We start from the raw sequence: 21993 nt of genomic DNA on the forward strand, positions 1-21993 counted from the left end.
TTGTCAGATTTATTGGCATATACTTGAGCAAAATGCCTCCTAATTATTGCTTTAATTTCCTCTACAATAGTGGTAAGTTTATGATGGGTGATATTTTGAAAAAAAAAAAAGACCTCATGCTTTCTCAGTTCTAAGTGACACTCCACATCCCTAAATTAGTCTGTCAGAGGAATGTATTATTCTATAGGTGGTTAGTATTATTTAATAACTTGGTCACATGTGTACTTGATTTTCTTCTGTGCTTTCTTTATCTTTGTTAACACCTAAGTCTTATGGAATAATGCTAGGAGAGGGAACATGAATGAGTACAATGAACATTCAAAATAACGAAGGAAGAATTTATAATTTATAATAAACTTTTTATTTTCTGTGCATTATATTATTTGAGTTTCAAGAAAATTAATCTTATCAGTTTTTGCAAAAAATGCAAAACTACATTGCTTGTTTTCAGGACAATATCCTAAATTCCAGAGACTTTGGCATGTAACAGTGGGATCTGATATATACTACTTTCAAGAAGGAGAAATAAATATTTTTTCCTTTAGAAAATTATTAAAATAGAGATCTGATAATGAAAACTACTTTAAGATTAATTCACAAACTTATTATGCACTGAGTGCTAGAAATATAAATATGAAAAAAGATGATAAAAGTAAAATTTTATTCAGACTTCATTTTCAAAGAGGAGTTTCTACTAGATTAGAATTGAAATACAAATAACAAAAGCTGGAAGTATTTTCCTGAGTTTCAAATATATAGAATCAGATTGTTCATAGAAGTACAACAAATTAGCTAGATCTTTATTCCTCAGTAAATCAGTGAAGAAAATGACAATTTTTTGCAATTATTAGCATGTGTCATACTTCGCTTTTAATTCCTAAATGGTCCATATTTTTCAAAAAAGCATGTTTCTTTTCTTTCTGAGGTAGTTGGGATTAAGTTAAATGACTTGCCCAGGGTGGACAGCTAGGAAATCGTAAGTGTCTGAGACCACATTTGAACTCAGGTCCTGCTGACTTCAGGGCTAGTGCTCAGTCTACTGCATCACCTAGCTACTCCAGCATGTTTTTTTCCCCAAAATTTTGTTGTATTTATTCTGTCCCTTTCTGAAATTTTGAAAACTTAAGATAATACTTATTTTTAAAAAATTTTTTTGCCTTATTTCTACAATTCTAAAATTTAAAGAAGAATTCTTACTACTGCCTGGCTATAGAATTAAAAGATATGAATTCAAGTTTTTTTTGTGGGTGCAGCAGAAATCTGTTTGGAATTCACATTCATTAATAATAAATTAATAATAAAGAGGGGTCAAAGAGCAATTATGAAAAGATTTATTTTGCCTAAAAATGATTCTATTACTTTCTTAGTATTACAGAAATTTCACATCTTTTTCATATAGCCTAGAGGAATGAGTCTTTTTCCTAGTATTCTATAAGTTGAATTTATAATTCTATGGCATAGAATTATAGTATTACTATATTATATTAGAACTATATTATTGTAATAATAATAATTGTAAAAATAACAACATTTATGTTCCCCATATGAGGTAGCAGTTTCTCTGGAGTACACACACACACACACACACACACACACACACACACACACACACATAGATGAATATAAATTTTATGCAGAAATGAGCTATTGGACAATTATTTGGTTTTCAAACTTGATCCTGGTATATCTCCAAAGAGATTTTTCTATTCTGTTTCCTCTTCTTTGTGGATTTGCTAGGATTCTCAGATGGAAAGTCCCATTACTATTTGGATCATTCCTTCTACCCACTCAGTTATTTCATGGTTTATTGGAAAGAAAACTGTCCCCTAGATGTAGAATTTTAAAGTTAATGTTTGACTGTGATTCTACAATTTAACCAGTCATGTGACCTTAAAAGTAAATTGTATAACTTCTGAACTTTTAATTTCCTTGTAATAATACAGGGATAAATTTATGTCACTTATATCACAGAATTCATTAAATCATAACTTTGCAGAAAGGTAGAACTACAAGGGATATTAGAGGTCATGTAGTCTAACCTTGTTTTTACCAGTGAAGAAAGTGCCAAGACTTTGCCTAAGGTGACACTGATAGTAAGAATTAGGGATGGCATTTGAACATAGTAAGAATTAGGGATGGCATTTGAACTCGGGTGTCCCAAGTCAAAAAAAATAGTTATTTTTTCCACTATACTACACTGCCTCCTTTTTTTAACCTTCGGAAAAAAAAATGTACTAGAGACTTGACTGCTGTTTTCAAATACTTGTTTTGTGGAAGAATTGAAACTATTCTTCTTGTTCTACCTACGGAGAACCAAGACTAGTGAGTGTTTAGAAGTTATAGGGAAAGAGATTTTGGTTCAAGATAGAGATTTTCAAATGGTTTTTTAAAAATGTATAGATAGTTCTATGATACTGGAGCAGAGATGAGATGATTACTTTGGAATGATGTAAATGCCTTTGGATTGGAATAGTACAAGTTTAATAACATATGGTTACTCAATCTTTACTGCTGTAATTGTGACATAGGTAATATAAATATGGTCCCACTTTATAGTAAAGAAAATTTCAGCTTAGAGATTATGATTTACCTCAGGTCATATAGACAGTAAGATTCAGAGTTATTTGAAGTCACTGAAAATTTTAAGCTTAGCGTTCTTTCTATTATACCACTGTCTTCCTAATCTGAGCAGATACTTTCAGTCATTTTCCCCAGTTTCACCCTGGAGATGAAACAAGTTGGAACTGAAAAGCCATGTTTATCTGTTAACCTTGCCATCCTGCATTTAGCGAATAAGCCAAGCATCTTTAAATTACATATGTATAAAGTATGCTAAAATTCATTGCATGTTAGTGCACTAGAATTTGTTCCCTGAGAAATGTAATATGGGTGACTCACTCTGGAAATGGGAAATACAATAGGAATCCCCAAGGCCATTTAGAAGAGAAAAATTCTTAATCTCTAAGGAAATAGTACTAATGGCCCATGTAAAACTATGGGAGTTCCTTTGATTTTAGGAGATCATAGCTAGGCTAGTTATAACCTTTTAAAAATATAAAAGCAATCGTGAAAGGCTCTAAGAAAGCATGAAAGAGTTGGATAGAACTAGTTCCCAAATAATCTATTTCTTTTTTTTTCCCTCCAGAAATATTGTAACTACCAAGGATATGTTGCAGGTTTTCCAAATTCGGTTGTCACACTTCATGCCTGTTCTGGACTCAGGTTTTTTTAAATATGTAGTTGATTATAAAAAACACATTTACAATGTTTGATCATAATGAATTTGCTATGTTCGAGTAGATATATGTGTGGAGATGTGGTGGTGATTGCAGAATGAAAACTTGGATGAGATTTTCTCATGTTTTCAGATTGTCAATTTATTTACTAGTGGAATATATGAACTTTATCAGACTTCCAAAGACCATCCTCCACTCATTCCTATAACTTTTAGGGCAAAAAGGTTCACTTGACCTCTATGAAGACATCCAAGAATCCACTGATTGAAAAATTCATGCTCCTTTTTTGAATTTTAGAGAATTAGAGAACTGATTTAATGAAAAAGTATGTTTCAGTTGCCCCTTTGATATAATTTCTCTGCTCTCTTAAGGCAGAAGAGACTTCCCAGTACACACTATCTTTTGTGGAGCTCTCTGCACCTTCTGGTTCTAACTTTAGAAGGTTATGAATATCCCTATCCCTAAGATCTAGAGAAGAGGAGGGCTGTCTGTACTGGAGGAAAAAATGGAATAAATTTGGGACTATTAACTGACTTCTTCCTTTGGACACAAACATCATAACATAAGGACTTAATCTCTTGGATAATATTTTCTTTTTTTTTTTTTTTCCCTGAGGCTAGGATTAAGTGACTTGCCCAGGGTCACAACACAGCTAGGAAGTGTTAAGTGTCTGAGACCAAATTTGAACTCTGGTCCTCCTGAATTAAAGGCTGGTGCTCTATCCACTGCGCCACCTAGCTGCCCCTTCTTGTGTAATATTTTCTGAGAATCTTTTAAGCTTCTGTGATTCCTTTAATAGATCATAATTCTAGGGCTAGAAAGGATCTCAGAGGATATCAAGTTCAATCCTTTTATTTGATAAACAATATACTCTCTAAATTTTGTAATTAAGTATTTTGTTTTTATTTGTATTTGTCATTTTTAATATTTATTTTGTATATACTTAAAGATGTCATTGAATCCTCGCTTATAATGTAATTCCTACTTTTGAGTAAGATTTTAAAAAATCATTGTGTTTGTATTCTCTTAGCATAGGACTTAGTATAAAATAGATATAATAAATATTTCCAGAATATTTGTCATCTGAGAATATATCAGAATTATATAATAAAAAATAAAATAAATTTTCTGTTTTTAAACTTAATTTATTTTGCAGAGGATTAGTGCAATTTCAAAATGTTACTTATGGAATTGAGCCCCTTGGATCTGCAGGTGGATTTCAGCATCTTATTTATCGATTAAGAAGTGAAAAAACAGATATTGCTGTTTTAGCAGAAAATAATACACATTTGGAATCTGAGGACCTGAAGTATAGAATTGAATCTAGTGGTGAAGTGAGTTGAAATTTTATCATTTCCAAAGGTTTTATTACTCATCTACTTAAAATGATTATTAGAATTTGAGTGCTGTGGAATCTTTCATTTTTTTTGAAATCTAATCCTTACTCACTTTTTTTGTGACTAATTTGCCTTTATTCTTATCATTACTTGCTAAGGAAGCATCTACTTCATGATTCTGCCATCTGTAAGCTCACAGGGTGGAGTATTTTTGGTCCTGTTTTTAAATTGGCCACCTAATACAGTGCTGTGTACAATGTGAACTTAGGTTGTCATTTTTTTAAAATCACAGAATATTTATGGGAATACAGTCATAAAGAGGATTTTTATGAAGACAATATAGAATATTTCATTCCAAACCAAGGATTAGGAGTCAAATCATCATAAATGTCTAGCAATATATAATAAAAGCAGATTCAACAACTACAGACCTCCAAAATAATTTAAATAGTAGAATTCATAAAATCAGCATAAATATATTTTTAGACATTGATTGTATGAAAGCTTCAACATACTATGCCGTATTGTAAATCAGAGGTTCTTAACCTTTTTAAAATTTTTACTCATGTATCCCTTTGGCAGTCAGGTGAAAATTACAAACTTCTCAGAACAATGTTTTTAAATATTTGAAGAAAATGGTAAATATCAGTTAGAGGTTTAATGATGTAATTTTTTCTATCCAAGTTTAAAGACTCCTTGAAATCTTATTCCTATACTAAGAACCTTTTTTCTTAGTAGAGGACTTTTCATGGACTGCAGGGTAAACAAGTTAAAATGGCATGTAATACAGATCCAACTGTATAGAAATCACAAATTGGACTTTAAATTACTATGTTAGTTATCATAAGCAGTTAATTACTTGCTTCCCTTCTTAACAATAGGTGGCATTTTTTAGTGTTTTACAGAATGTCTTGTTTATATTATATAGTTTGATCCTTATAGCTCTGTGAGGTAGGTGATATGAGTAATATCTCCAAAGTGAAGGAAATTAGTCATATCATAAATAATTTGAACTCAGCCTCAGAATTCTTTCTATTGTCATGCTGCCTCTTCCAAATTTTAGAATTGAAAAGGATTTTTTTAGAGGGGGGCAAGGATAGGTGGACAAAAAGGAATGGGTTAGGGAGAAGAGGAGGGAGGGATAATTGATGGCCCAGTTTTCTTTAAAATGTTTTCCTAAATAGTTTAAATACATGTGATTTATTTTCAGTTAGTAAGTTTTTCCAGGGCCAAAAAGGATCATTTCAAATAATTCACTGATAGAATTTCATTAAAAGAAATAATTTATAGATTGATTTAGTAATAGGACTTAGGTTCAAGTCTTTAACATTCATGAGCAATGTTTGATTAGACTAGACATCCACCCTTTCTTAGCTTCAGATTCTATATCTGTGTATTTTGACCATCTCAATGTGGCTCAAAGGGAGGAAGGAACAGGCATTTTAAGCAACTTCCCCTCTCCCACATTAGACACTTTAATTCTAGCCACTTACAAAAGCTGGAGGTTGGAGCCAGAGGCTGACCATTTTGTGCTTCTCAGGGAGAGAGGGAGTATCTGACTAGAATTACATTACTATAATTATCTGCTCACTTAAGTATTGCTAGTTTAGGGGAAGTAACTTTAAGTTTCAAGCTAAATTTCTGACTGCTACTTATTAGTAAGGGTGATTCCATGCTTTATGTTTAAAGCTTGATCGCTTTTCCACCAAATACCAATTCCACAATGAATATATATAGAAAATGACAAAGAAACTAATTTATCCTAGCTAATAATAAAACAGAAATCAGAGAAAGTATACATATGAGAGTATATGCCATATAAAACAAATGAAGGAGCTCTCCCATTGTTATTATAGCCTAACCTTTCAGGATCCTTAGACTTATTTGTAGTTTGGTAGCCATGCCAAGTTGACTGTCAGGATGTTGGAATCCTATTGTTTGAATCTGTACTCTGAGAATCTCAGTAGCAGTCTTGTACTGGAAATGAATTGCCTCTGGTTTCAATTATACTGCCCTCTAATAATATGCAGAAATCTCATTCAACAGATGCATTACTTTCAGAGTGCATAACTGAGTCAGAAAATTTTTGCATAGTTGGTGGACAGTTTTTTTTTTTTCCCCTCAGTCTTTGCTTAGATATCTATCAATTCTTTCTACTTACAGATTGACTATTATTCAGTCTCTCAGTAACTTTTTATGGGTTAGCCTTCCCTTGGTCAGCTAACATGAATTCGAACATTCCTCAATAGAACTCTTAAGAAAGTTCTATTTATTATCTTGTTTAAGGTCTAGATATCATACTCTGGAAAGATAATGTTTTTCTTTCTTGTCCCAGATTTTGTGACCTAAAACTGCGAATGGTTTGTAGAGATCTCTCAGCTTTTCCTTAAATTGTGAGATGTATCTAACATGTTCAAGGGCAATTAGATGGCATAGTGGATAGAACACTGGGCTTGGAGTCAGGAAAGCTCATTTAAGCCCAGTAGAAACACTGCTGGGTCAAAGAGTATGCACAATTTTATAACTTTTTGAGCATAGTTCCAAATCAACATTCTACTTCTTGGCTCCACTTTCTGCTATTGCTTTGGCAAGAAGGTGCTTTTTGCTGCTTGCAACTTTAGATGAGTAGAATCATTCCCCTTTTAGGGAATTGTTTTACTTTGTAACTTATTTGCTTTTTCCACCAGTTTTTTGTAGACAATTGTGGCAAAGGTTCAGCATCACAAGATTTATGTAATACTTTGTTATTTTATGGCAGTCCCATATTCTTGTTTCTGCTTCTATTTAGTTATAATCTAGTGACTAGAGTGTCACAAATTGCTCTCACAACTTCTGATATCATCATATATAATTATATTGCTGTTTGAAATTTTGGATAAAGTACCTATGTTCCTACTAGTCTTGGCAGGCCTGCAGTGTGCTGAAATCATAATTGATCAATGCTGCTAATCTAACAAGCAACATCAAACTTGGTACCTGTCAAATTATAGGTCAATAGTATCAGTCCACACTTGGAGTTTTGTTCTATATACATATATTTTGAATGTTTTAAGTAATTTCCCATTTAAAGCCAATAATTTAAGTTTATGGACAGAGTAGTGAGAGCTCCTACCTCTGCTGGCAAAGCAATAGTCTGGTCAAGACTTCTGTCACCTTGGCAGTGATTCCTGATGACAATAGATACACAAAGATTATGGACCAAAGCCAGAGACAATCTCTGTAGTTTAATTCTTCCTATACTCTCAGAGTCTACAGTGCTTTTTTATGTGAGTATATAGTATTAGAAATAAAAATTAGCATAGAGGTCTTATTATTTTCCTGCCTCAGATATTTCAACTACAGTTTGTATACATTCATGCCATGTGTAGGTTGTCTTTAGCCCTCTCTCTTGTCTTCTCCACTCAAATTGGAGGTCTGGAGGACAGAGCACCAGAGTCTTTCCAATGCCTTTCTTTGCCAAGAACTCAGCTTCCACATTGTCTCTGCTGCTCTGATTGGTTTCAACTCCATGGAATGAAATGCCTTTGATCTCTTCCCTTCTCCACTCCCTCTCCCACTTTTTCCTGCCTGCTACCTTTTTAAAGCAATTCCTCATTCTCAGAGGGTAGACAAGTCTGAAATTCCCAGGAATGACTCTCTGCTGCCAATTCCTCAGGTATATCTTTGTGGCCAGAATTCTCAGGCAGCACCATAAAAAGTTCTTGAGTTATCTTACCTACTTGTCAATGGCCTTAATTGTACACTCTACTAATCCTTTCACTATTTGTCCCAATATTCTTAAAACATCCTCATTCTTATGGTCTGGTTCTCCTAAAATTAGGAGACCTTTATGCTTTTCAATTGCGAAAGCAATTACTTTAACTCATCTTTTCTGGAAATTGTTCTGTATATGCCTATATAAATACATAAATATTATGCATTAAAGGTTAGCAATCAAGAGTGGCAATTACCTCTGGACTGACAATATTTAAGGGATCAATCAAATAGGTATAATTCTAGTCTAATAGTTATCTCTTTTCTCTAAGGTGAGTGGAGTGGCCAAGCTTCTGGTGCCAACTTCCTGCCTTTCTTCCTAGGAGGAATCAATCTCCTTTGGAGAAGGAAGGAAACTCTACAGCAATCTACTCTTACTTTAATGTGAACCAAATCTAGATAGGCTTATGTAGACACACATAACCTACGTGGGCAGAACAACACAAAAAACCATAATATATCCAAAATTCCCTACATTTGAATTACTATCACTACCTCCTTTTAACAAAGTGTAACAAAATATAGTCAAACAAAACAAATTTTCTGCTGTAATACTTGTGTCTAGAATTAATGTTTCATTCTATTATAGTTCATCACCTTTCCTCCCAAGATGATGGGAAAATTTGCTTCACCATAAATCTTCTAGAGTAATGCATGGTTATTTCATTTATCAGAATTCAAAGTTATTTTCTTTTACAATATTCTTTTAGTTCTGTTCACTGCATGCTACTTCAGTTTATCTAAGAATCAATACAGGTAGCTATGTCACATAGTGTATAGTTTACTGGACCTGGAGTCCACAAGACCTGAGTTCAAATTTGGCCTCATACACATAGCAAATTAAATGATAATTGGTCAAGTCTCTTCCGTCTGACTTACTTTACCCATATGTAAAATGAGGACAATAAAAGTAGCTCTTTTAATAAGAGTTATGATAATAAAATGAAATATTTGTAAAGTGCTTTGCAAACCTTAAAGCACCATAGTCTGTCTACCTAGCTAGAATGATATCATGTAAGATTCTTCTGAATCCATTCTTTCTTATCATTCCTTATAGTACAATTGCAATGTTCTTGTTGGTTTTCTGGAGGTCTTGGAGCAGCCTTCCTTTCAGCAGATTAATCACTGCAAGAATAGCCAGGTGTTAAAGTGTAAATTCTTTATTTTCTACTTCACAATTTAGTTTACTTGCCTGGGGCCCGGAATAGCTTTCTTAGAGCCTTTCAGATTGGCCTTGGTCTCAGTGGGGGAAGTGCAGGAGGAGAGCCTGCCATCACGGTGGTGTGAGATGAAGTGAGTGAATCTGGCTCTCCCCTGGCTGAGTTTGTCCCAGTTTATATGTTCTAAACTGAATATAAACCAGTCAGTATATCACTAGGAAACCATTATTTGTTGTAAGATGAAATCAATCATACTGAATTTAAGAGAACTATTAATCACCATGCTAAAATAGATAATCATTGTCTCATGAATTCCACCGACTTAACACCTTGTTTCAAATACAGAGTTCTGGCCCATAACATACAATAATATTCTGTTGCATTCAAGCATCTTATTTTTTCCTACCATTCTTCAAGTGATTGGCAACTGCTTTTCTTTTAGATCTTTGCTACAACAATGTTGCTATAAATATTTTTGTACATATCAGCCGTTTCCATTTTTTTCTCTCTGGGGGCATGTTACTTATTTTACTGCAAAGTCACAGAATTGAGTTACAAAGGATCTTAGAAACTCTCTAATTCTAACTGTTAACTTTATTATGCTGAATTAGACTCATTTTTCATGCTACCTTACTAGAGGTTATCTCATTAAACTTGCCTGGCCTTTCAAATGGGAAGTTGATATGAGTGATGCAATTAGGGGATGAGAGATAAAGGGAAACCTACATTATGTGCATTATTTATAAAAATTGTCCTTTTAATTTGAATGACAGGATAATTCACACATTATGAGATATGGTTTCCCCATGGTTCTTTGCAAGCAAAATAAGCCATCTTCCACATCCTTCACTCCAAATTAATGCCCCAATAAAAGCCATTTCTAATATGTATAATTACTTGGAGAATGGTAGTGATTGAATTTGAACATATTTCAGGCTCTTAATGAGGAGGTAAGAAGTCCTAATCTATAGAATTGCTTCTTTCAACAACCTTGATGAGCTGATTAAATTGTGGTTCTTGGCTTCTTTTCTGGTGCCACTTGGGAATTGTTACTACATAAAATAGATTTCTTTTATGGAATCCGAGTTGAAATTTGACTCAGACAAATGTGTGACATTCAATCTCTTTACCTAAATGACACTGCCTAATTGTAAAACAAATGCATATTATCTCCTGTTATGAAGATAAATCTATTTTAAAATCTTGCTTCATATCTCACTGTTTCATAGAGGGGGACCCTGAATTCTCAAAAGCTATAGGAATGGAGCCAAAGGTCTAGTAGGTCTGGCCAGCCATACAAATAAGCTTTTAAAGGTGGGTTCAGAAACAGAAACCATGTCTGTTTTCTGAGTATCAGAGAATATAATACACCTGCAATAATTGAGGAAATGTTGATGAACCCATGGAACCTTGAAATATTGCAAATCTAGGCCACAGAACAAGGAACAATTGAAGTTTTAAGAGAATGAATTTATAAAGCATTTTTTAGAACTAGGGGTACTCTCCCAAAAGAACTTGTGTGTTAAACATGGCAGGGAACTAATTACATGACAAGGTGTTCCCAAAGACATGATGCAGTTTAAGTTTGAAAATTTTATCTCTTTAAAATTTCCTTCCACTCATCATCAAAGTTGTCAGTATGTTACTTTGCTCTAATGTATAGTAAATTATGAAATTTCTTAATAATTTCTGATTTTTTCCTAGATAAGATCATTTGGTCCAAAACTATCACCTCAGTATGTGGAAATTCATATAGTCTTGGACAAAGGTTTGGTATGTCTTTATTTCTTTAATCTTAAATGGTTTTGTGTTTACATTTTTAGGTGGGCTCCTTCCACTCTTCCAACTCCTCTAAAATTTTTATCTAGGCAAAATTATTGAAAGTGAACATTAAGGACTAACATTAAAGGTAATCTAGGCATTGAAAATTTAGAGGGTATATTTTATTATATAAAGGCTATCTTTAGTTTCTTATAGTAGAATAGGAGGAGGTGAGAAACACAAGCTTATAGGGCAGAGAAGAAGAGAGTTGAGTGTCTTTATCACACAAAGAAATTCTTTTATCTGTTCAATCCCACCCACTTTCCAGGCTTTTCTCTCCTTATGAGCTACACTATTATCATTCCAAAAGTAGAATCCTTTCTAACACTTTTCCTTCTTGCAGCTTAGAGCAAATGATGAGCCATTCCTAGAGCTACTGTCCACTTCCAAGCTTCTCTAGTGGAAACTCTAAATGCTATCCTGTGACCTAGAGTAAACAATTTATGTGATCCCTTTAAACTCTGAAGTTGTATCCTCTTGACCACTCTAATAACTAATTTTACCTTCCACTTAACAGAAATTATATTACTTTTTATTGATATATTTAGTTTTTTGCACTATTTACATTTCCCAATGTAAACTTAGAAATTATTTTGCATATATATCTATGTGTCTTAAATTCTACCTCCCACTCGATGGAATTTGTATTTTTATTGATATATTTTGTTTTTTGCTTTATCTACATTTCCCAGTATATACTTAGAAAGTATTTTGTATGTATCTATTTATAAAAGTGTTAACTTCACCACTCCTATGTAAGCTATATAAGTAAGAGTACGAGGACTTTTTAAATTGCTTTTTCTCTCTATCCCCAGCTCTTAGTGCCATGTTCATAGTAAACAATAATAACAAACTGAGGCTCCAGCAGGCTAAGCAAAGGTTACATATTCAACATTAGAGCTATGCTCTATGATTTGTAACATTTTACAGTGGAGACAGTGGAAGTAGCATAGTGGGTAGTGCCAGGAGTCACTGGAGTCAAGGAGACGAGTTAAAATTTGACTTTAAGCATTGACTGTGTAATCCTGGGTAAGTTACTTTACCTCTGCTTGACTTAATTTCCTCATTAATAAAATGGTGACAATAACTAATACCTAGCTCTCGGCTTGTTGTGGAGATCACTTGAGATAGTTTGTAAAATGCTTAGCATGATCTCTTAATAAATGTGTTTTTCCTTTCTTTCCTCCCTGCCTCCTACAAAAATTGCAGTTATCTTGGATTTCATCTCCCTCTTTTCTGTTGCTCTGTTCTTTTTAGACTCATCCCCTTTAATTGGAGAGTGTACAACCTTGTAGTAAACCAATATGCCTTTTTATTTTATGCTTTCATTATTTTCTTCCTGAATGTTAATCTCACCATTTATTTATTCCTCACACAAGATAGTCAGTCAATAAACACTTAAATGATAACTATATGCTGTCCTAAGTAGTGGGGATACAGAAGAAAGACAAATGTACTATGATAATTTTTTAATCCATTTATCTGTTTCAGGTCTTTCTTTATTAAATAGTCCATCTTCCTTAAGATTACTAAAAAGTGTCTGAAAAACAACAATTGATGCCCATCTAGTTTATTTCCAATTCTTAGGTATCGCAAAAAGTATTGGCATAAATGTTTTGGAGTACATGAAGACTTTTTTTTAACCAATGGCTTTCTTACAGTATAAACCCAGTAATACAATAGAGTCCCTTGTTTAAAGGATATGGACATTTTAGCCACTTTATTTGCATGATTTCAAATTGCTTTCCAAAATAATACCATTTTACAGCTCACTAACAATATATTAGTGTGCCTGTTTTCTCACAACTATTCCAAGAATGTGGTTGCTTTTTTTGGGTCATTTTTGCCAGTTTACAAGATGTAAGTGAAACCTCAAGAGTTGTTTGGATGTGTATTTTTCTTATTATTAGTGGATTGGAGCACTTTTTTTTTTTTCTACATAATTGTGAATACTTTTAACTTTTTTTTTCTTCTGAGAACTGATTCTTCATGTTCTTTGACCACATATCTATTGGGAATAGCTATTAGTCTCATATATAAATATGTATATGTATACATATTCATTAATTGTTTATATATTCTAGATACCAAATCCCTATCAGAGGAATTTGATTTATTTTCCTTGTTTAACCACTTCCCTTCTTATCTTAGATGCATTAATGTTGTCTGTCCTTTATAATTATCCTTATCTTTTGTTTGATTAAGAATATATCTTTTACTGATGGATGTGAGATATACATGATCTTTTTCTTTTCTACTTTTTTAATAGTATAATCTCTTTATACTAAGGTTTTATATACATATATATTCTAAATGGATATATATTTAGAATATATATTATTAATATTTATGTATATAATTAAATTTAGAATGTATTGTAGGAAGTTGATCCACATATATTTTATTCATTTTGTATTTATTTGAAATGGAATTTTCCTTATTATTGCTTTTGTTTTATTATTATCTAGAATTGCTGTTGATTTATTTTGTAGCCTGCAGCTTGCTGAATCTAGTAGTTATGTAATTCCTTGCTGATTCCTTGGGATTTTTCAAGTAAACCTTCATGTCATCATTAAACAGGGAAAGTTTTATCTCTTCCTTCCTTTTATCTACTCCTTATTTTACTTCTTTAAATTCCTTTCTCTTAATGTTATTTCTAGCATTTTCAGAACTATATCAAATAATACTGAAGAAAGTAAGCATCTTTCACCTATATTATAAAACATTTCAGTGAATCCTCATTTTATATGATGTTTGATTTTGTTTTTAGGTAGATGTTTTCTATGATATTAAAAAAGGTTTATGTATGCCTATACTTTGTAGGATTTATAGTGTATAAGAATGTTATACTTTGTTAAAGCCTTCTTCTTTTTAGATGATTGCATTATTTTGTATTTTTGAACTAAAGAATAATATAATTATCCTAATGATTGTTTTTCTAATATTGAACTATCCTTGTATCAGTATAAATTCTACTTGATCATAATGATTGATTTTTTTTCAAAGCTATTTATAGTCATAAAATTCCTAGATAGGTATTGATTGAAGGAATTAAAATTAAAACAGTTCTGAGGCACCATCTCACACGTATCAGATTAGCTAATATGAAAAAAAGAAAAATTTTGAATATTGGAGAGGATATGAAAAACTGGGACACTGATGCATTGTTGGTAGAGTTGTAAACTGATCAGCCATTCTCAAGAGCATTTTGGAACTGTGTGCCTAAAAGATTACAAAACTGATCTAACACTATCAATACTAAGTCTTTATCCCCAAAACATCTAAAAAAGGAAAAGGACCTATTTGTACAAAAATATTTATAGTATCTTTTTTTATGGTGACTAAGAATTGGAAATCCAAGGTTATGTCCATCAGTTGAAGAATGTTAAGCAAGTTGTGGCATAATGACTGTAAGGGATAAACAGGATGATTTTAGAAAAACCTGGAAAGATTTACATGAACTGATGGATAATGAACAGAACTGGAAAAACTTATATACAATAACAGCTATATTTTGTTCAATGAAGAATTGTGAATGATTTAGCTATTCTAAGTAATACAATGATCCAAGGCAATCAGAAAGGACTAATGATAAAGCATACTATCTTCCTTTAGAGAAAACAAAACAAAACAAAACAAAAAACTGATGCTGTTTGAATACAGACTGACGCATATTATTTTCCACTTTAATTTTTTTGGTGGTATACAAAATTACTAATTTGGAAATGTCTTACATAATTTCAAATGTATGACTATTTGCTTTATAATCTCAGAAAGGAGGAATATGGAGAGGGATAGAATTTGGAACTAAAAAATTTTTAAAAATCAAAACATTGAAAAATAGTGGTTCCTTGGATATAGAGAACTAATATTTTTGATAGTATTTTTTAACGTGTTCTCAATGATGTTGGCCTATAGTTTTCCTTTTTTCTCTCTTTCCTTAGTGTTGGTATTAGGACTATATTATATGTATATATTTATATATTTGGATTATATATCATAAAAAAAACCTTCTTGATTTTTGAAATAATTTGTGAAATATTGGCACTAATTGTTTTTTCAAGGTTTGATAGAGTCCTTCTGTAAATTAATCATGTCCAGGAATTTTTGTCTTTGGTAGTCTTTTTACACCTAAATCTATTTCCTTTTCTGAGATTGCTTCTTTCCAAAAGGGATTTTTCACTTTCTTCATTATCTTATCTTTCTATTTTCTCTAGACCCTTATTCTCTAACTCATAATTCCTATAATCATTTGGTCTTTATTATCTGTGTATTTTTTGTATTATCAAAGGTTCCAAGGTATCCATTCTAGCCTCTCCCAGTTAGGTAATTTCTACCACTGCCTTATAGGGCTTAATCCATATATTCCCTTTTCTATCATGTCTTATTCTTAAAACAATGGCTATTTTTTGCTGATGTCAAAGAGGCACTACCCATTGGTGGATTTCTTCCCCATTCCGCTCCTCTCTGATCTATATTCTCTTGTCTACCTCTCTTCCTCCCCTGCCCCAATATTTGCCTAGTACTCACCCCCTTGGGTCCATGCTATTCTATTACTCCAGGTGCCAATTGCCCACAGGAGCTCTACCTCTCCCCTTCCTAGGACAAGCAGACTTTTCAGGCATCAAAATCCCTCATGCCTTATCCAGTGTAACATTCTCATTTCCTTTCCTTCATAGGATCATTCATCAGTGGAACCTCTCCTACTTTCAAAATAAAGCCTCCTTTCTTTCCTTCTCTTTTCAGTCTTTCCTTTCTTTGTAGGTTTTTTCTTTCTGGGACTCATAGGGATGGTCTTCCCATTGTTGGTTTTTAATTGAACCCCAGTGCCATCTTTTACTTCTATCTTCCTTCCCCCCCCCATGTCATCTCACATTAAGAAGCATTCACCTGTAAGGTGTGATGTTAGAGGTTCTGTCCATCATATCTCCTGTTTACTACTTAACTATTTGGCCAAAAGGGACATATATTTAGGAGAATAGGTTACATGCAAAATGAAGAGGAAAAATTGGTACCAGGAGTGATAAATATGAAATAGTTGGGGAGAGTCTTGGGATTACCAAGAGAAGGAATATATCATTGACTGGCAACTTAAATCCATAGAGGAATTTAGCAGACTAACCAGAGTTAACTATAGTAAGCAGAAAGACACCATTAAAGAGAAGATACTATGAGGAAGGTGAGAGTACCTCATAGTAGCCTTAGTCCTGATTAGCCACCTCCATGAATTCTTTAGAATTATCTTGGACCATTGTATTGATCAGAGTAGCCAGGTCTTTCATGCCTTCATTGTAGAGGGCTGCAGATAGTAGGGGAACTCTGGTACCCTTCAGACCAGAGGGAACCTACTGATGTCTTGTTTGGCTCCCCATCTCCCCTAAGGGCTCTTGGTCTTCCTGAGAAGTCAGGGAGAACGTGACCACCTGTGTTCTATATGAAGCAAGGGATACTTATAGTAAGAGGAACTTACGTATCAATAGCAGGGTGCACATACACAGTGTGCTGTAGTGATGTAATTGTACTAAGGTATTTAAGGCTTAGAAGACTTGAAATAAATGGATTCCATCTTTGGCAATCCTCGTGAGTCTCCTGCCTCCTTTACTCCTCCACTAAGACCAAGGATTGGGGCTGGTCCTGAGGTCCTCCAGAGAGCTAGTCCAGAATACATTTTGTCACCCCAACTTGGGGGCTCTAGAAAGCTCACTACAGATTATCTTTAAAACATTGTTATTACTGTACACAGTGATATACCAGTTCTTTTCACTTCACTTTGCAAAAGTTCATATAGATCTTGCCAAATTTTTCTGAAACCATTTCCCTCATTTCCCACAGTAGTCCTTGATCACAATCATATGCCACAACTTTTCCAGCTATTACTCAAGTAATGTGCATCATCTTGATGGTTTTTGTATCGTGACTACAAATATTTTTGAACATATGGGTCCTTTTCCTTTTTCTTTGATCTCTGGGATACAGATCAGACTTAATAATAGTATTACTGGTTCAGAGGTTATCTACAATTTTATAGCCCTTTGGGCCTAGTTCCAAATTTTATTTCATTATGATTGGACCAGTTCATTATTCCACCAAAGTTATAATTAGTGTTTTTATTTTTCCCTTATCTCCAACATTTGTCATTTATCATATGTATCAGAGGGTCTCAGAGCTATTTCAATTTGGCTTTCTCTAAGTGATATAGAACATTTATTCATATAACTAGAGGTACTTTAATAAACTGCTTATTTATATCCTTTGACCACTTAACAATTGATAAATGACTCTTATTTTTATAAATTTTACTCAATATATATTTGAGAAATAAGGTCTTTATCAGAAAAAATGAAAAAATATTTAATATTACTTTATTACTTCTGGTACCTTTTTAGCAAAATGTAATTTCCCTGATTATCTCTTTTATTTCAGTCTTTTTTTGCTTTTGTTTTGTCAGAGATCATGATTGCTATTCCTACTTTAAAAAAAATTCAGCTGAAGCATAAAGTTATCCTCTAGAACTTTAACTTTCTTTGTTTTTTCAAGTGTGTCTTTTATAGACAGCAAGTTTGAATTTTATTTGTTTCTGTTTTTGTGAATGAGCTCATTCCATTTATATTCATAGTTTGCCCTCTCTTTTATCACTCTTTCTTAATTTATTCCCTTCCTTTTTTATTTCCATATTGGGTAAGTTATTTTGCCATATATTTTTCTCTATATTTTTTTCTTTGAATCAATTTTGATGACAGTAAGAATCAAGCATTGCCCACCACAGGAGCTAACCCATTTCCCTTTTAACTTGTGAAAGTTCTTTCTTGTACACCTTTTTTCATGTGAGAAAAAATTTTTCTCTTTTTACTTCTTCCTTTCCCCCTCTCTCAGTGCATTTTTTTTTCTCACTTCATTTTTTGGAGGTCATTCCAACATAATTGACTCACACCCATGCTCTATGTAAACTTCTTTTTAACTGTCTCAGTAAGGATAAAATTCTTAAGAATTACATATATTCTTTTCCCATATAGGAATGCAAATAGTTTAATTTTATTGAGAACTTTACCTTTTTATTCTTTTCTTGAGTTTTCTATATGAATGTCAAATTTTTTTATACAGCTCCATCAGAAATGCTTGAAAGTCTTCTGTTTCCAAAAATGTTCATTTTTTTCCCCTTGAAAGACTATACTCATTTTTGTTGTGTGGATTTTTTTTTTTTTTTTTTATTGTCATCATAAGTCTGTAAACTTACAGAGTATCATGTTTTAAACCCTTTACCATGGAAACTGCTGTATTTTTGTGATTTTGACTATAGTTCCATAATATCTGAATTGCTTTTGGCTTCTTGAAGCCAAAAAGCTCTTTGATCAGGGAGCTCTGGAATATGAATGTAGAATTTCTGGGAATTTTCATTTTGGAATCTCTTTTTCAGGAGGTGATCAGTGGGTTCTTTCAATTTCTGTTTTACTTAAGAGATCTAAGTAAAGATTTAAGATATTGGGGCAGTTTTTCTTGATAATTTCTTGAAAGATGATGTTTATGCCCCTTTTTTGATAATGGCTTTGGTAATGGCAATAATTCTTTAATTTTGATCTTTTGGATATATTTCCCTGGTCAGTTGTTTTTCTGATTTTCTTCCATTTTTCATTCTTTTGACTTTATTTTTTCTTAATGTTTCATAAAATCATTGACTTCCAGTTGCCCCATTCTAATTTTTAATTTTTCTGAGCTTTTTTGTATCTTTTTCCATTTGGCCCATTCTGTTTTTTAAGGAGTTCTTAAGTGAATTTTCTTTAGTATTTTGGTGCCTCTTTTTATCAAGCCTGTGTGGTACAGAAATGGTGAGGGAACACCATTTAATAAAAAAAGCTGGAGAGGTCTCTAGAGTAAAGCAAAGTTTATTGTATATTCATGAGAAGGGCGTCCACCCCATCCAGCAGACAATCAAAGAGAGGAAGCGCCTCCTGTGGGCAGGACAGCACTTTTAATTCCTAACGCAAAACATCCCCTCCCATCACTGACCCTCATCCTCATTGGCTGAGAGTCTTACAGTCTAAAGGGGAGATCTACCCACGAAATTGAACTTGACCAATAAGTACATAGTTGCCCATAATTGACTGAAATAGGGAGGAAATTGTATCATGGGAGGATAGCAGGAAGGGGACTCAATTATGCCCTTGAATCAATGCTCAAAGTCCTTCAGGACTACTCAAACTCTGAAGTAGATGAAGCCTTACTCGATTTTTACAACTGTCTTGAAAGATCTCACCTCATCTCATTCAAGCCTAATATTCTTTTCATTATTTTCTTGTATCCCTCTCATTTCTTTTCTCAGTTTTTCTTCTAGCACTCTTATCTTTCTTAAATGCTTTTAGACATTCTTATTGTCATTGGGTTCAATTACCCCTTTTCTTTGAATTAGCTTTTATTTTAAGCTGTTTCACACTGTTGTCTTCTTCTGAATTTATATCCTAGTCTTTCCTGCCACCATAGCAGCTTATTATGGTCAGGTTCTTTTTTTCAGTTGTTTGCTCATTTTTATAGCCTTTTTTTTTTTTTTTTTTTTTTGAGGCTGGGGTTAAGTGACTTGCCCAGGGTCACACAGCTAGGAAGTGTTAAGTGTCTGAGACCAGATTTGAACTCGGGTCCTCCTGAATTTAAGGCTGTTGCTCTATCCAGCACCACCTAGCTGCCCCCTATAGCCTATTTCTTGACTTTGAACTTTATGTTAAATTGGGTTCTGCTCACCTTGAACCTAAGGAGGGAGTACTGTCAGCTTCAGACTTTTTAGTGTGCTGTTTTCAAAATTACTTCTGGGGAGCTGAAAATTTTCCTTGCTTCCAAGGTGGTGTGATCCTGCAGAGATGTGGTCATTTATCTCCAGGTCTGCATTCTGATCTTTACCCAGAATGAGCCCCTGGTTCCCTATAGCCACAAGCACTAATACTTTCTTTGCTGTGAACTGCAATCAAGGCCCCTGTGTCCTTTGAACAAGCCCCAGCACTTCTCTGCTCCTTGGAACTGTGTGTATAGATTGTGGGATTGTGTACAGATAATAAAATTGCCAGTCAGTGCCAAATGTACCCAGTACCAGCAAAGTGTCCTTTAAATTTATTACTGACCAGTTTTCTGACTCCCTGGATTAAGAGCTAATGAATCTGCTACTTCTGATGCCATTCCTGCTGTTTGTGTATGGGATTTAGACAGGTTTTTTTTTTTATCCCAGTGTCAAAAATTTCTCTTGCCAACCCTTTTTGTCTCTGCCACTTGATTTGAGGAATTAATTTGGAATTGTTTGGAGGGGAATTTTGGAGTTGTTCGGAGGGGAATTTTGAGAGTTGTATTGACTCTAATCTGTCATTTGGTTTTCTTTCTAGAAATGTTTCAGACTAATTTAGTTCATCAGGATTGGTCACTGTGGGCTGCATCTGAGCACTAGTGTTCTTCAGAATACATTATTCTATTCCCACCCCCTTTTTTATTGGGTGCAGAATAATCTTTTAATATTTGAATATTCTTTGTATTTGAAGGACTCTCTCCTGATTGGCTTCAGAACTTGTTTCTGAATTGAATTGTTAAAGTTAACCTCTACATGTCTAGACTTTGAAGCCTTGTTTTTCCCCGTGGAAGTAATCTGCATTCTTTCAATTGGAATTTCATTTTCTATATTCAGAAACTTGACAGTTCCCTTTTAGTATTTTCTTAGTATTAATGTTTTTTTTGTCATGTTTTTCTGGAAAACCATTGATACTTAGATTGTCTCTATACATTCTATCTTTGAAATCCATATATTTTGCTTGTATAGTGAGATATATTTTAATTTTTTCTTCTTCTAGATCATCCTTCACTTCTGTATATTTGCATTCCTAATCTGTTGTTTTCTTTTTTGTTTCTTTGGTGAAGTTAATTCAAGTTTTTCTATTCTGTGCATTATTTTTTTTTGCTATGCAGGACATAATTTTGCTCTCATAATTCTTATTTCTTTTTCAAACCACTCAGGAACATATTGTTATGATTGCATATTTTCTCCCAATTCCATAAATTCCTAATTTCATCAAATATTGAATCACTTTTTTTAATCTTGCAGTATTTATACATAGGTATTTGAAATTGTTTATATTAGATCAGGAGGTTATATTTCCTTCTGTTGTTACTTTTTTTTCTGTTGGTTTATTTAATTATTTTTAAGGTCTTTAGAAATAGTAAATGAATAAATAATTTTAATGATTTGTGCTTAGGTCTAAAAATTTTATTAACAAATTAATTTTATTTAAATTTATTTAGATTTAATGTTTAATTTAAATTCATTTAAATTTATTAAATAAGTGGTAACATGATTTTGTTTTTCAGTTTGATTACATGGGTTCTGACATTGAGGCTGTAACAAATAAAGTCATCCAGATTCTTGGTCTTATAAATGCAGTAAGTTTATTTCCCTTTTTGTGATAAAATTCATTGTTTTGACTTTAGAGTCAAATTGATTTATTGTGGGTCTCTTGTATAATAAATCATCCCAAAGACCAAATGTAAACTAATTGTATGACCCTATCAAAACACAATTCAGTTAAATTCCATTCATCAATCATTTACTAAGTAACAACTGTATGTAGTAGTTTAAACTGTGAATTCCTTCTGCCTGTTGCCTTCCTTGGTATCCCTAGTCTTTAGCACAATGCCTGGCACATTGTTTACAATTAATAAGTG

At 33.1% G+C, this 21993-nt stretch overlaps 1 protein-coding gene across 2 annotated transcripts in view; it reads left to right on the plus strand.

The window, feature by feature from the left end:
• The window catches only part of ADAM32 (ADAM metallopeptidase domain 32), a 97546-nt gene that overhangs the window by 18254 nt on the left and 57299 nt on the right, over positions 1-21993 (plus strand). For both annotated transcript variants that reach the window (XM_074287312.1, XM_074287311.1), the window contains exons 5-8: positions 3146-3222; positions 4393-4570; positions 11191-11259; positions 21640-21711. In XM_074287312.1, the coding sequence (XP_074143413.1) occupies positions 3146-3222; positions 4393-4570; positions 11191-11259; positions 21640-21711 (396 nt within the window). The remainder of the gene's footprint in view (positions 1-3145; positions 3223-4392; positions 4571-11190; positions 11260-21639; positions 21712-21993) is intronic.

The sequence above is a fragment of the Sminthopsis crassicaudata genome, chromosome 2 (genome assembly GCF_048593235.1).
Source record: "Sminthopsis crassicaudata isolate SCR6 chromosome 2, ASM4859323v1, whole genome shotgun sequence".
NCBI lineage: Eukaryota > Metazoa > Chordata > Mammalia > Dasyuromorphia > Dasyuridae > Sminthopsis > Sminthopsis crassicaudata.